Source organism: Sylvia atricapilla, chromosome 2 (genome assembly GCF_009819655.1).
Source record: "Sylvia atricapilla isolate bSylAtr1 chromosome 2, bSylAtr1.pri, whole genome shotgun sequence".
Taxonomy (NCBI): domain Eukaryota; kingdom Metazoa; phylum Chordata; class Aves; order Passeriformes; family Sylviidae; genus Sylvia; species Sylvia atricapilla.
Genome location: NC_089141.1, coordinates 98,887,951 through 98,904,588, shown reverse-complemented (window position 1 = coordinate 98,904,588; position 16,638 = coordinate 98,887,951). Strand labels below are relative to the sequence as shown.

The window sequence follows — 16,638 nt, the reverse complement described above, 5'->3', positions numbered from 1 at the left end:
CCGCGGCGGGCGGGGTGTCCCCGGCGGGCGTGTGTCCCCGGCGGACGTGTGTCCCCAGCGGGCAGGGTGTCCTCGGTGGGCGTGTGTCCCCGGCGGGCGTGTGTCCCCGGCGGGCGGGGTGTCCCCGGCGGGCGGGGTGTCCTCGGTGGGCGGGGTGTCCTCGGTGGGCGGGGTGTCCCCGGTCCCCGCTCGTGTGTCCGGCCCCGCCGCTCGGAGGCGCGTTACCTGCAGGGCTGTGCCCCGCCATCGCACCCGGGCAGGTGCCGGCCCCGCCCCGCCGGCGGTGCGCTCGGGCTCGGCTCTCCCTCAGCGGCTCTCCTCGTCCGCGCCGCCGGGCTCCGGTCGGAGCAGCCGCCTTTAACACGTGCGTAAGTCAGAGGCCTCCCCCCGCTCGGCCGCAGCGCCCACAAATCCCTGCTGGAGGCGGCAGCTCCTGTAGGTAGGGTTGGGCGCAGTAATTCGTGTGCCACTTCCCAGCAAGAGGATTTCTTCCAGTATTCGCCTTCAGCTCTCCCTGCCCTAACTCTGTTTTCCTCATGTGTTACATGTGACTTCCCAGACCGCCTGCAGGTCTCGGTACCTGTTTCAAGTAACCGCGTTTCCTGGAGCGGCTGGGATATCGCTGTTTTTGCTAAAATCACAGCAAACTTTTCATTTTGCTTTCTGTAAGCAAGATTTAAGAGTTCTAAAGTGGCATGTACTCAAGATTTATACCGTTGTTGAAATTATCCCCCCTATTTTCCTGAAAAGAGCTTTGAAAATGGCTTGGATGTTTATGATGTTAGTGTTTACAGCTAAGTCGGCTGAGTTCTGAAGGAATAGTCTGAAACAGAGGTGGTAGGGTCCAAGTCTTAAAATCTTTGCTATTAAAATAATTGCATATTAAAATTAAATGGCAGGGAGAAGTTAATCCTTTACATTCCTTTTTCTCCTGAGTTAAATACGTTCAGTGGTTATGGTTCTCCTTTTGATCATATTGATAAGCAAATATTTTTAATAATTCCTATTACCAGAAATGTAAGAGTGTTGATAACAAGCATTGTTACATTCCTGAACTCAGTCTCCTGAAGAGCCAAGCCGTATTTATGTTACTTTAGTATAATAAAAAGAAGAATAAAAATGTTTATTGACTATCTGCTGCTTTATACCAACAGCTTAAGAATCACATGCTTTAATTTATACTGAGGGCCATTAGATCATGTGCTGTTGCTTGTTGTTTTGGTAAATTGGGTGTTTACATAAGGAAAGATTTTCTTGACTCTAGAGTTCTTGCTCTATGGGGAGCCATGCTGTCACTGTTCAGAACTTGTTCAGTGATTATCCTCCACAGCCATCTGAATGGAATGTGATTCCATTTACAGGTGAGATCTAAGTCATCCTGTCTCAGATGGGTGGAAAAATGCAGCTTGTGGCTGATGAACACTGATGCCTTTGCTAAAATGTATAAATAGTAAAAAGTTTTTGTAGTCCTTTTGTGGATTTGCCACCCAGCATCCCTTTCTGTGTAGAACTGTAAATTAATACCTCGGCTCTGTGTGTACATCAGCCTCATCAGACTTGTTTAGGGACAAGACAGCTGTTCATCTTACATACTGGTGTATAACCTGGGAGAGGTGCATCCTGCTCCCAGATTCCAAAATGATCATTTTTATTGTATGTTGCTGAAGGTCATTTCAATTTAGATTCTTTGCAGTTTGAGTCTGTGGTCTTCCCAGACAGTGATGTTCACCAGATGTGCACGTTTGTTTTTTTAGATTTTCCAGCTCAAGGTCTGTGCATGTGTGCTGATTTTCCAATGAAGTACATCCTGGTAACTGGTGGTGTCATCTCAGGCATTGGCAAAGGGATCATTGCAAGCAGCATTGGCACCATTCTGAAATCATGTGGTCTACGTGTCACTGCAATCAAAATTGATCCTTACATAAACATAGATGCTGGAACCTTTTCACCATATGAACATGGTATGAAGATTAGTGCTGTTCCCTTTCGCACGGACATTTGTGTTTACAATAATGTGTTCTGGTTTTATTTTTTCAAAACCAATAGTATGGTGTTTACAAGTTGTTTTAGCATTATTTTGAATGTTTATTGCTTACTCTGTTCTCAAGGACACTGTTTGCTCTAAGTTAAGAAACAGAAGCCTTTTTTTTTGAAGATACTGTTACGAGCAGATGCTTTCTTTATCTAAAATACCACTATACTGGGAAAATCCTAGCTATAAGCCTTGTTCAGTTAATACTATCTTCAGTTCAACTTGATTAAAAACTCCTTTTTAATAGTGCTATGAAACTTATTTGAACCTTAAGTCCTTAACAGTTACTTGAGAATGCAGTTCTTTGGGTATGAGTGCCTTCTAATGTAAGTGCCTTCATGGATGTTAGCTTGAGTTCTCATTTTAGTAAAAAAAATCTGGTCAAAAAGATTTGTGAAGCTTAGAGAACCTGCTAATGATATGATTTTAAAGTAAATGCATAATTTGATTTATTGTTTCTCTGAGCCTCATTGGTTGTATTAACTGTTGCTGATGAGTTACAAGACGTTTTATTCATAATGTTACATGTTCCTTCAGCTGTGTGGCTTGTTACTTGTACATTTATTAAAAACAATGATTTGCAAAGTGTCTTCAGCCAGCAGACATTTCTAATTATTTTTATGTTTTTGACTTTATTTGCTAACTTTTAGTCCACACCAAAATTTTTGGAACTGGAGATAAATATGTATATTTCCTTAACTGAAAAAATGCTACTTTGCTTTTAAAGTAGAGAAAAAGCAGAGCACGAGACTTCTGTGAAAAAGCAAAATTTGCTGCACTTTAAGGAGCACATGTGCTGCTGCTTAAGCAGTTGAGTGGGTCATAAGACTCCTGTGATGACTTGAGATTGTGAGGATATATTCCTTCCCTGGACCAGGTACAGGGGAGGGGGAACATTATGGCCTGTAATTCTTTTTTCACTGAGAAATTTCTTACTGCTTGTGAAGAAACATTGGCTTGCTGTGTAGTAGATGAAGTTACATGAGCTGGAACGGTGAGCCTCCTTCATTAACATTCTGACAGAAATAAGAATGATATGATTAATTTACTGTTTTCAAGTAAACTCTAGAGGCTTTTTAATAATTTTTTTTTATTCTTTTCTTCCAAGGCCTGCTTAAGAGAAATGTTGATTCCACTCTGCTTCTTGACAGAAATGATGACTTAGTATAGGGGATGTATTCAGTGCCTCACAGAATCAGGCATAATTCTACTCTGTTGTATACATTGGAGTGATTTGTTAGACATTTCATTGAAGTGGTGTGTTGTATTCTGGTGGGATATATATTTCTGTGTAACTTGTTTTGCCATGGATTTATTGGGTCATGGCAAAAATATTTACAGTTTTTCTGAAGAGCTTTCTAGCCTTACCTCAAGATCTAGACACTTGATTTCTGTCAGTAGTTGACTAGATTTAGAATTTAGAGACCCTTTAGAGGGCTAAGAAAAGTGTGAACCTGGAGGGTATTTTAAGTGGACTTTTCAGGGTCAGAAATAGCCTTTGCTGTGGACACAAATATACTGGGTGAAACAACCAACACAGAAATGGTCATCATGTTTGAAGAAGCATTTTTGTTCATCATAACTTTACACCTGATCTAAGCCTCAATCATTAAAATAGATCCAAACAACAAGAATTTATAGTGAAACACTTTGATCATGTATAATAATTCATGCTTATAAAGGCATAGTTTTTCTTTCCTGCAGGTAAATTAATATTTTATCTGTTGCTGATTTATGATTCCTAGAGATTGGTTTCTTCCAATGAAGGATTATTCTGCTGTTGAAATGCTGGTTAAATATTTATGTTGCTTAAATATTTTGGCAATATAACTTACATTTTATTTGCAAAACTATATGTATCTGAGGAATTGACATTAGATGTAAAACTAATGACTTGGATATTAAGTCATACGGAATGACAATGCAGATTGAGTTGCAGTATGGGCTTTATTTATATGTTGTCATATATAATTTAAATTTTTTTCTTCTATTTTAAGATATCTGTGGTATTCGTGCTGTGTGTTTAATAATTTCTTGATTATTTTTTTGTTTTTCTGTCTGTTTTTGCTTTCTTTTTTCAGGTGAAGTTTTTGTATTGAATGATGGTGGAGAAGTTGACTTAGATTTGGGAAATTATGAGAGATTTTTGGACATCAATCTCTATAAAGATAACAATATCACCACTGGAAAGATATATCAGCATGTCATTAATAAAGAAAGACATGGTGATTATCTGGGAAAAACCGTTCAAGGTAATATTTTTAATTTTGTGGGAGACTAGTCTGTTCAGTCTTTACAAAAGAAGGGATCAGCTAGAACAGACTGCCTCTTGCCCCACCACCTTACTTCTTTTTTCCTTCCAAAAGATATGGGTATATTCCTGTGATGGTTGGTTTCTGGGCTCAAACAAAGGAGAACTAGACAAAGGGCCTAGTAGTTTCTTCTAGACTTTCCTCACTTTAACCTTTTTGAATGCAAAAATTAGTATATGGGCCTAAAGGAAGCTGTGCTTGCCTTCTTTGGTTTTGTTTTGTAGTTGTTCCACACATTACTGATGCAGTTCAGGAATGGGTAATGAATCAGGCAAAAGTTCCAGTGGATGATGACAAAAAAGAGCCACAAATCTGTGTAATTGAGGTAAGTATGGAACTTTTTAGGTCGTTTATCTGCAGTGAACACAATGAGCTCGTTTGCTTTCTCTTTGCTCCTTACTGTAAAAAGGTCAGACTGAAGTTTTATGGAAAGCAGAAATTAAAAGATGCATTCTGTGTTCTTTGGTTAGTTCTGAAAGGGATAGGCATGGTCTTCTCTCTACAGCTTCTGTTTACTTGACTAAATCCACTCTAGAATACAGCTGAAATTGAGCTTCTTGAGAGTTTATTAACTTAGAGAATTAAAACAGTTACTGTAATGTGAGCTGTTTATTCCAAGGTCCAGATGTTTGACTGACGCTTTATACTGTTAATAGTATTGAGAAAACTTGTGTAATACCTGAAGTCTCCTATGGTCAGTAGAAGAACCTTTAGCATTCTAGCTTTCCATAGAACTTCAAATGTTCATCTTGTTGCTTGTGGTCATAAAGGAATGTGGTAAAGGAATATATTTAAACAATGTGTAAGTTAGTTTGCCACTTTCTGATGTTAAGGTCTTTGAAAGCAACTTTGTTAATTTCTTAACCTCTGATGTTTTGCACAATGGAAACAATGAGTTTTTATCCACACCATAGCAGAGTATTGAGACAACTAGATGGAAGCCATTAATTGCTAGCAGTACTATTACAGCAGAAAATAATGAAAAAAGATTATACTTGAGAATTTGACAGAAGATTTAACAGATTTAATTCCAGAAGTGACCACTGCAATCAACAGTACCATAAGCTTTGTGACCCAGCAGCAGAACTACTCAGTGTTTGATGTGCAGAATAATCTGCCTTGATTGAAATACTTACAAGTGTAGCTGTAGATCTTTTTATGATGTTCACAGTGAGTCAAATAAATATGAAAAAATAAATAACAAAGTTGCACAAAACCATTAATAAGTGATGTTCAGATCAGTCCTTTAACTACAGGTTGTTGGGTTTTTTTGTGGGGGGGGTGTTTGTTTGTTTTGTTTTGTTTTCTTTTCTTGTTACAAACTTATAGCTCCAGCCTGATAAAATTATTTTCCTTCAGTACTCCAAAAATATTTGTAACATTCTTCTGTCATAAAATCCTGGAGGAGTTAGACTAAACGTGTGTGATGTACAAATGTAGTTGTCAGTTTTTCTGGTACTGGATGAACAGAAATATGTAATTCTGTCAAGAACCACTTGGTGGCACAAAAAGATCATTCTGAAATATAACTATTTCATCAGACTTGTGTGCAAAGCAGCTTATTCAGGACTTAGTCTGCTGTAGCTCTCCATGTCTTTGAAAGGCATCCGATTTCTGTTTTCATAAATAAATTTCAGCATGGACTTAGTTTTGCATTGGTTTGTTAATAAGCAATCAGTGATATTGGAAAGCCATGATAATACTGAGAAATGTCTCTAGTTAATCACAAATATTTGTTAATCTGACAGGAAATAAATTTTTCTATATGAAAATCTTCACATCTGCTTAACTATTGATTGCTGGTTCCCCGCTTTGAAGGCAGTGTGAAGCATGTATTATTCAGGAGCACCACACATCTTCCCGTGGGAAGCTGCTGTATTTGGTGGAAAGTGAACATAACAAAACTGGAAAATTGTTTAATGTTTTCCACAAGAAACAAACTGTGCAGAGTAGATAAAAGCACTTTGTAGAGTATCTTTGCAAATTTCAATTATCAGGTTTGGGTTTTTTGGTTTATTTTTTTTTTTATGAGGTAAAAGTTTTAGAAAATATCTTGAAATATATAAGAGACTTCTTTTATTTTGTTTTTGCTTTCTGCCACATATCCATTTCTGGACATATCCATTTCCTTTTCAGCTGGGTGGAACCATTGGAGATATTGAAGGAATGCCATTTGTTGAAGCATTTAGACAGTTTCAGTTCAAAGCAAAAAGAGAGAACTTCTGTAATATACATGTTAGCCTAGTACCACAGGTAAGTTATTAGAATTAATAAAATAAACTTTACTCTATATTGACTTTATATTTGTGTACTTATCTTATTAACCCTTTCATGCTGGAGTTAGGTCAAGACCACTATAATTCCTTGTACAAGACAAAGTATTTTTTCATTTGAACTCTAAATTTTGCTTCACTACTCACTGGGAATATTTTGGTAAGCAAATGTTTGTAATGATGATAGATTTTACCTTCTACAGACAAAAAGCTAATTACCAACTGCATCTGTGGATTAGAGCAATTGGTACAGCAATTGGTAGGATTAATTTTGTGTATTGAGAACAGAATTATTTACTACATCTGAATATTCCAAGGACAGGCACTGAAGGCTTTGTGCTGTATTGGACATTCTCCATTTTTTAGCCAAATCTAACTTTTGAAGTCTTCCTCTTCTTCTGCCTGAGCCAATTATATGGAAATTTTCTCTGAAAACAAAAACAACTGAATGAACTTGATCTTGAATTGGAACCCGTGGTTTCTTCACAGTATTTCATATACAAGTAATAACGGTGGTTCCATTTCTGTTTCTGGCATATTAGGGCTTTCTCTGGATGTGTTTATTTCCTGAAAATTTTATTGCTTGCAATAAATTTTCTCTTTTAATCTGTAACTGCTTTGTTAGTAGATGTTAGTTGCTGTTTGAGCTTTCAAAATGTGCCTTTCCAGCCTAATGCTACTGGTGAACAGAAGACAAAACCAACACAGAACAGTGTTCGAGCACTGAGGGGTCTAGGCTTGTCTCCAGATTTGGTGAGTCAATAAATACAGATATTTATTTATAGGTCATCTAGAAATATCCTTGCATAACCTGTGTTCAAAGAATAAGCTGTAGTCTCTCAGGATAGATGAGAACTTTTGAAGAAATGCAAAATATGTGCTGCATATCTCCATTAAAGCCACAGGAAATCAAATTACTCAAAAACACTCTAAGCTGACTTAATTCAACTAACTTCTTGCAGTATCTCGGGACTGTAGCTATGTTCTTGTAAAAGCATCTTTTTACAAAAATATGTCTTCACTGCTAAAAATAAATGAAATCTCATTTCACTTTGTAGGAAGACCTAGAATGTTTCTGTTTTGTAACACTGAGAATTTTTAATGCATTATTAAGAAGAAGCAATGTGTATATCCTCAAAAAAGAAAAATGATTCTTAAGAAGATAGTCACACAACCAAATTCTGTGTTGTGTTTCTTTCTGTTTTTTTTTTAACTTTCATTTTATGTTTCTGAATGAGTGTGTTTTAACTACAAAACCAATGGATTTGGAAATAGGATATATGAAAGATGTGTTTGGTGTCAAATGGTTGTGACATGGTAATTGTAAACAGCTTGTGGAAGGACTTTTACTAACGTAATGTTGTACTGTGTTCCAAGTTTCAGGGCCTAATCTCCAGAATCCCTCTTGAAGTGCTAATAGCATAGGGAAAGTTGCCTGTGCATTTTTAAGGCCTTTAAGGCAATTACCAGGTTCTGACTTCTCCCTTCCCTCCAAAAAATAATTTTCTTTTAAAAGTCTTTTAAGTGGGTGTCTATAATGAAAGGAGAACAGACAAACATAGTCACTGTCTTGCATCTTGGGTTCTTGCCTGGGGCAGTTCTGGGACTGCCAGGAGCACAGTGCCATTTTTGGTTTTTGACTGCTGCTGTTGACACCTGAAGCAGGGACAGATCTCATTTGGCGTGCAGCCTCTTGGTCCCCTTACAAAGTTTCTTGAGTGCTGCTTCAGGACAATATTTAAATGGTTGCCGTCTTGGCCAGGGCAGCACATGGGGCTGCTCCTACAGCAGTAGCCAGGAGACCTTCCTCCATGAGCTGTGCTGCCAGAGCTGAGCCCAGCTCATCCTCTGAATCCCTGCTGCCTCCCTGCCTGCTCCTGGGCAGCCCTGGTGTGGCTGCTCAGCCCTGTGTGAACACAGAGCCCCCAGCCTCTATGTTCACTCCAGGGGGTTCTGAGTGCCAAATGAACGGGCTGTGGCTGCAGAGATCCTGTACTCTGATGCAGCACTCTGAGTATGCACTTGTCAGAGCTGCCCTGTTGGATTCAATTGTTCCTCATCTTGTGTGTGTTTTGTTCCTCCTTTGCAGTGCATCTCTGCTGTTTTTATTGTTGTTTTGTTATTTTTGTGCTGATTCTGATATTTGTGATTTCTGTGTCTGCATTAACTTTAAGTTTGTCTCCGCAAGATGGAAAATAGATTTCAAATCATGTTTACTCATGTGCTCGTCAAGGTTTATGAATTACACTTGCAGCTTCAAACTCTACCAAATTTTACATATGAATTGTGCTTAAGTGAATAGAATGTACAGATTGTTTCCTAATTACATTTTGATTTAAAAGTGCACTCATATTCCCCTATACTTGGCTTTTTTTTTTTTTTTTTCTGTTTCTAGAATTACTTCTAGGGTCACGGTAAGTTAATTAGACTCCATCAGTATCAGTGTAGCTAAGCTGCATTAGCAAGGTGATCAAAGGGCAGCTACAAGTTTCTGAGCAAAAGGGCTTGATAATTTAACTAGTTACATTTGCTAGAAAGATAGGGAAAGAAATGAACTAATCTCCTGACAGGATCATCCTACTTTTTGTTACACTTTCAGGTTTCAAAGTGGCTTAAGGGAGTAGACTGAGTAATCAGTAGGCACGTTCCTAGAGCAGTTCTGCCCTTTGATCTGGTTGTTTGGAGTTACATAATGTGAAAAAAGACCCCATAAAACAAACACCAAAGCATATGATTATTTTCTTTGGTGATTAAAAATTATCTAAGTTTTCTAAAATTACTGGGGTTTAAATGTATCAGCAAAATACTAGCACCAGTAAAAACTCCATATAATTATGAATTAGTTTTCTCTTCTTTGGCCTACTTTTTGTCATGATGAATAAATTAAAAAGATACTGAAATACTCTGGTCTCAATTTAAATCTGATCTTACTGATGAGATTACAATATTCTTTTTGATTCATCTTATTCATACTCATAGAGCTGCTAGACTTGAGGTAAAGAGTATTTCAACAGTAGCTGCAAGAAAGAAGAATGAGGCAACAATATTACAGAGAATGCCAATGAAAGATGAATAAAAATTGGTCAGTATGGGCAGGTGACTGGTTTACTTCTGCCTTGCTAGTAGATATTTGTGAGCTATGATGTATAGTAGAACTCCAAAAGAGGGAAAAGAGTAAAAAATGGTACATTTGTTGGTGCTCTGCTTCCAAAGGAGATTAATTTCTCTATGAAATATTGAGGATCTTCTATTGGTTTGCCTAATAAATATTTGAAGCTTTTCCTTCTGTTATGACAGATTGTCTGCAGAAGTGCAAAACCTATAGAGATGGCTGTGAAGGAGAAGATATCCATGTTTTGTCATGTGGAGCCTGAGCAGGTCTGTACTTCAATATTACATGTGGGAAAGTATACAAATATTTCTGTGCATTTCTGTTTTCAGCTTCTGACTGTTTCATTCATATGTAATTGTTTTCATAATTTTTATCTTGCTGTTATGGATGCTATAGAATTTTCAAAATATCAGGAGTATATATGTTAAGTTTTATGTCACTTGTTAATAATTTAAATGCTATATACATATTTTACATGTTATGTAAAAGCTAATAAAATAGATTTTGAGTGCATGGTTAGTTGTTATACATAGCATGAAACTGTACAGTTTTCACAACTATGGCTGGTTTTACTCATGATTTATTATTATGTATTTATTACTCATAAGTCATCTCAGGTGATTATAATTATGGATGAACCAAGTGTGGTTAAAGCTAGGTGATTTGCTTATGTCCACAGATAGTGAGAGCCATGTGACCACTCTTACTGTGATAATATGTAACAGACTAGTTATGTCCTTAAGCGTGCTTCTACTGTGTAGTTATATATTCTTCTATAATTCGTGTCTGGTTTTTCCCTTAATAGTTTGCAATTCATTGCTATTCAAATGTTAATTTTGATTGATTTGTCTGCTCTTTAATATTTTTGCAAGTGAGAGAATTTACTCTTCAATGTATATAATGCAATGGATAATGCTGAAGGTACAAGAGGTGCAAGTGGCTGTGTGTCATTTCAGATTGAATGGGCACAGAGAGGCATGGGGCAACATGCACATGTACAGAGTTTGTGATGAACAGGGTAACAAAGAGAGTATCCTTTACTGTTCATGTCTTCAGGGAAGAGAACACTTATGCTCAGGCTTCTGAGCTCTGTGATCTCAGGTAAACCAAGCACAATCAGCTTCATTGCTGGTAGCTTGGATGCAGTTTATAAATGCGTTCTTAACAAAAAGGTCCTTAAATGGACTGTACTCTATAATTACATAGCCTAGCTCATTAACAAAATACTTCTAGAAGACTGTCACAACCAAATTGGGTCTGTTTTGTTATGTTTAATTTGTTTTCTTGCCTTCATGATTAATACTTCTCAGGATTTGAGAGAGCAGGAAGGAAATGCTAGCAAGCATGAGTGCTTTTGAGGCTGGATGTTTGCATTAAAACTGATGCATTCATAGGCTTGACAAGCCTGTATGATGGTGTGAAGGAGAAGTAAACACTTATTTACTTTTTAAGTAAATTTTTAACTTTTTTCTTGTAGATTTAATGGAACATTAAATATTAGCTGTGCTGTCCTGCTCATTCAAAAGGAACATATTTAAAAACCAGAATGTAGAATAAAAAAAGCATGTAGTATCCAAAAGCAGAATGAATGTTTCCTATGAAAAATTTATGTAAGTTTTTCATGTTCTACCTTTTTTTGTTAGGTAATATTTATTCATGATGTTTCTTCTACTTACCGTGTTCCAATCCTATTGGAGGAGCAAGGCATCATTAAGTATTTTAAACAGAGGCTAAATTTACCTATTGATGACCAGCCAAGTGATCTTCTGATGAAGTGGAAGAAAATGGCTTGCAGGTATTCTATGTCCTGCTACTTTCTCTAGAAGTGCTGTAATTCTAGTTAGGTTTTAGCAGCTATGAAGTCACCAAACTGGACTGATTGGGTGTGCTTGACACTTGTGAATGCTCTGGGTTTAAAACCATTGGCAGTTTGGAAATTTTAGGAGATATTTTGTGGAGTTAAAGAAAAAGCAAACACTGCCAAAATGTTGAGGGTTTTTTTGTGAAATTTGGCATAGTAACTGAAGAACTTGTTTTTGTCAGGTATGAAAGGTTGCTGAAGGTGTGTTCCATAGCTCTCGTCGGCAAGTACACAAAATTAAGTGACTGCTATGCATCTGTTTTCAAAGCTTTGGAACACTCTGCACTGGCAATTAATTACAAACTGGATTTAATGGTGAGCATATTTTTGGCTTTTTCTCTCAGGAATACTTTGATTCTACTATTGTATCATTCTGTGGTTATCTACTAGTTCCCATCATGTGAGGCAGTTTTAATTCATGTGAAAATTAGAAAATGAATCATGCAGATAAATACAGACTAGCCAATCATCTCATTTTTTAAAAGAAATGTTTACAGATTTAATTATTTTTATTTGGAACTAAACTTACCTGAAAGGAACACTGGAATTAGTCAAAACTGGATCTAATGAAAAAGCAGACTTTATCTGCAAATTTATATTTACTATCATAGTTAGATTTCACTGTTTTCATGACACATAGTTTTGTGGTGAACTTGGCAGTCCTGGGTTAACAGTCAGGTTTTCCTTTCCAACCTAATTATTGTATGATTAGAAAAGGGCAAATGTACCAGTCTTAAAAAAAAAAAAAAAGGCAAAAATTAGGATTTGGGGAAATGGCAGGTGGTCAGCTTTTTTTTGTTCCCTGGGAAGATTATTAGCTAATACTCTAAAAAGTTATTTCTGTGTACATGAAGAAACAAGAAAGTGGGAACGGCCAGAACCAATCCCTGGAAATTTTTAGATTCTGACTGGAAATGATCCTAAGCAGCCTGCTCTAATTTGACTTGATTTGAGGAGGGAGTAAGGTTGGAGACTTCTCCATGTCCTTTCTGACCTATATGATTGTGCCACTGTAATGTTTTGTATTCACAGTTGCAGAGTGGGAAATTTTTATTGATATGAAAAATAGCTTTGCTTTTAGTAAAAAGCTGGAAGTTGCCCTGTCTGCAAATGCACAGCAAGCTTCATGTGCAGCTGATTTTTTAATTTTGGTGGGGCTTCTGCATTAGTAAGCATGAAAACTGATGGTTGCTGAGCTCCAGTGCAGTGTTGAAATGTTAACAGGCCCAGCTCCCACTGTCCAAACCTCCATTTAGTGTTTGTGCCCAAAGGTCCTCAGTAGAATCCCATGCTCTGAAGGAACTGCTTAATCTGAATGATGAAGCATTGGTACTTCTTTTACTGATAAATGTTCCTTCTCAATGTGTTTGACAAGGAAAATACAATTAACTCCAACTGTCATTAATTTCTCTTTCCAACCTTGCAGTATCACAGTGTCTTTTTAGTTGATGTTGTAACATTCTTATAGTATAGAATGGCAACACTTAAAAGTAGTTATTTCTCTGTTGTATTTTTGATGCCTTCTGGAATGTGGAAAAAGTAGAGAAAATATTTGCTAGAAAGCAGTCTTGTCTGGGAAACTGAGCAATCTCCTTGTCAGTTGCCTTTTTCTGTACAAAGGTGAGTTCTGCCATTTCAGATGATCTCCTTTTTGTGGAGGATGAACTCTATATCAGAATGTGGTTAATTATGTTAATGTGAGAAAAAGACTGACAAAACCCAAAATCAAACTCTGATCTTTTGTGTCCCCAGTGCAGTACGTTGTCCCCTCACTTCACTCTAGTGATGCATCAGGAGCTGTGCTTTTCAATGACACTAGAGATTCTAATGCAGTATTTCTAGTAGGGCATAGACAACAAGTTTTTCTCCCTTTCTACCCAAGAGTCCCCAGGAACACCTTTCTCACAGACAGTGCAGATTTTTCCAGTCTTATAATAAGATTGGACAAGCTGTGGCACCCAAAAGCCAGGAAAATAAACATCCTGGCCTCATCCCATTGGGATGACAGAGTAAGATCAGCACCACTCCTCAGCTGGCCCTGGTTGCCATAGGAAAGTAAGCTGGGTTCAGAGTTACAAAGAATTCTAGTTAGTCTGTTTACCTGGAGGGTGCCAAACAGGGCTGTAGGCAGACACAGCTCCTGAGCTATGTGCAGAGGAAAGGGCACAGATTGCTGCAATTAGAGCGAACACTCAGTCTTGAAAGCAGATACTGGGTCTTCAGTGAAGTTATTACAGGTTTGTTGGCAAATTCACTTGAAAATCTTAATAATTTCTCTTAATACTTAGATTATATTCAGTCTGCTGCTCTTTCTGTGGAAGAAGAGACCATTTCATTGTGTATTTTTCTTTATTAGTACATAGATTCAACAGAACTTGAACGTTCTATGGAAGCAGAGAACTCAGTGAAATATCACCAGGCATGGCACAAACTGTGCAAAGCAGAGTAAGTTACATTGGGCATTCTGTATCCCAAATGCAGAGCATGATATTTATTTCATGTGATGAAAAATGCTTCAATAAATCAAACAATTTTTCAATGCATCCAGACTTCTGTTACTTATATGAAAGGATAAATTGCATGGGTGGTGAAAAGCTTCAGCAAATTGAAGTATCATTGTATATCCTCAAAGTCTGCTTAATCTCTTTAGACAAACGGCAGTTTTTTGGTTGTTGGTTTAGGATTTTGATTTTTTTGTTGTTGTTTTGCTTTTTTGGATATCTGGACTTTCTTTACAGTGCAGATCAGTTGTCAAAGCTTTTTGTTGTCAACATGCAGCATAGTGAAATGTGCTTGTAAATGCACACTGCGAATGTCTCTGTTAAGAATGATTGCTAGGATTTCAAATTGTATTTTTAAAGGGATATTTTTTCTTTTCTAGATGCATTTCATTGTTTTGGTATTAGAAGATCTAAACTTGGGGTCTTAGGATTTTAAGTAGTGAATATATAGCTAGTTAATTTGAACAATATTTAAGCAGTGGTAATTTCACTGTGAAGTGTGATGTTGGTCAGATGAGAATTGAAGTGGGTAGATGAAACAAACCTCCAAATGTAGAGTTTCTTTGTATTCTGAATGGTCATATGAAACATGCCATTCATGAATTGTCCTTGCTTAGTTATAACCTCAAGAATCTTCAAGTTGTGTGGATTTCTCTGCTGGCTTGATTCTACATGTTAATTCTTTTACATATGGTTGTAATTACAGTGGCATTCTGGTCCCAGGAGGTTTTGGAATTAGAGGAACAGAAGGCAAACTCCAAGCTATCTCCTGGGCAAGAACAAAGAAAAAACCTTTTCTTGGTAAGATCATTAGAGTGAGAAATTACTGTGTTTAGGAGATGTATAGCGACCTAATTGATTTGATTGAAAAAAACCAAAAACCCAAACCCCCACATTAGGGAAGGAACTGTCTTAGGGAACTGTGTGTGGTGTTGTGACTATCTGATGTGTAAACAATCCCCAGGAGCATAGTCCTTCCACATATGCTGTATGAGGAAAGAAAAAAAAGACTGTCCCTTCTGGAAAGGTTTAATTTGCATGTACAAAAATGGAGAGTCTTTGCTTCTCATTTTAATTATATCAGTATAATTATCTTTATTAAACAGTGTGCAGAAAACATAGGTGTCTTTGGACCACTTTTGCTATATTTAATGTTTGGGTTTTTTTTTGATTTACTGGTATATGTTGTTACGGTAAAGTCCAAAGATGTCATGTGGCCTATAAGCTAAGTGCTGTTTGTGTAAGTGCCTCTGAGGCTTTGCTTCCTACTCCACATTTCTTACCTTTTTTTTTTTAAGTGTCTGAGTAGTTGCCAAAGCAAAGTTTGAATCTGGATATACCCAGGCTTTTAGCTTTTGCAGTAATTATTGGTAAAATAGATGAGAGGAATAAAATATCTTTGAAAGGGCTTAAAGCAGATAATTGTGTCACATGTGTTTATAATCTGCCAAGTTTGAAGTGTGAGTTTTATATTGAGCAGCCACTTTTGGTTTAGCTTTTTGTAAATCTGTGTATATGCAATGAATACCAGGATTTCAAAGCAATCAAGTTTAATACAGTACAGCAAGTACTTAGTTGGTTCTATTCTTTGTCCTGGAAATTCTGGAGTTTTTGTTTTCTCTTCTAGGAGTTTGCCTGGGAATGCAGTTAGCAGTTGTGGAATTTGCAAGAAACTGTTTGAACTGGGAAGGTGAGCTCAGTGTGCTGGTGTGAATATGATTTGTTTAGAGGCATTTTTATTCTCTATGTGATATGTATGTCTATTAGTAGAACTGTTAGATCCTGTGATTGTTAGGTACTTAGCTCTTTCAGCAAGATCATTTTCAGCTAAGACCCTATGCAAGGAAGTAAGAACTCTCTGGTATGCAGATTGTTTGAAGCCTGTTTTTTGATCTAAAGAGTGTAGAAGAAAGTATGCATCTCTGTAGTCTGTTTCTGAAGTGTGCTGATGGGGAGAAGTAAAAACTGAGAAGTGCTTTTCTCACTTGCCTTCATTAGCCTGAGTGGCCAAACAAAAACCATTTGAGCAGTAGTATGAGGATATTTAACTTATCGATGAATTTATAACACTAAGAACTGAGAGAAAAGTGTTGTGGAAAGCTTGAAAGGGAACTTATGTGTCTGAGGTCACATGCTTCCTGTGATTGCTCCAAAAGTGGTGCAGGATGTGAGATTGTAGCACAAATATAGACAAGCCCTGAAATGCCACAGAGCTGTTGTGAGTTTGTAGTGTATGTAGAGCAAATGTACTGTTTTTACTTTGAACTTCTGTTCCAGATGCAAATTCTACAGAATTTGACCCAGACACAAAAAACCCAGTTGTAAGTAAAAAAACCTGTTTTTTTCCCCTGCATGTGTTTTCTGAATATACATCTTTGTTAAAAAGGGAGTTACCTCTGTGTTAAAATCTATGTATATTTTTATGTGGTAGGACATGAGGTGATATCTGATGTCCTTACTCAATATTGTTTAAAAAGGTATTTTCTTTGGATAGTTTCTTGCCATTTGCATTTTTGCTTCTGTGAATCGCCTTAGCTTTATTTTTGT

General features: G+C 37.1%; 1 protein-coding gene across 1 annotated transcript in view; it reads left to right on the top strand.

Moving 5' to 3' along the window:
* The first annotated feature begins 1,683 nt into the window (after nt 1–1,683).
* CTPS2 (CTP synthase 2) overlaps nt 1,684–16,638 on the top strand; it is a 58,639-nt gene continuing 43,684 nt past the window's right edge. The window contains exons 1-12 of the mRNA XM_066313918.1: nt 1,684–1,961; nt 4,114–4,284; nt 4,569–4,669; nt 6,481–6,597; nt 7,287–7,370; nt 9,915–9,995; nt 11,373–11,524; nt 11,773–11,905; nt 13,947–14,035; nt 14,798–14,892; nt 15,719–15,781; nt 16,369–16,412. Of these exons, the coding sequence (XP_066170015.1) occupies nt 1,733–1,961; nt 4,114–4,284; nt 4,569–4,669; nt 6,481–6,597; nt 7,287–7,370; nt 9,915–9,995; nt 11,373–11,524; nt 11,773–11,905; nt 13,947–14,035; nt 14,798–14,892; nt 15,719–15,781; nt 16,369–16,412 (1,359 nt within the window). The 5' untranslated portion in view covers nt 1,684–1,732. The remainder of the gene's footprint in view (nt 1,962–4,113; nt 4,285–4,568; nt 4,670–6,480; nt 6,598–7,286; nt 7,371–9,914; nt 9,996–11,372; nt 11,525–11,772; nt 11,906–13,946; nt 14,036–14,797; nt 14,893–15,718; nt 15,782–16,368; nt 16,413–16,638) is intronic.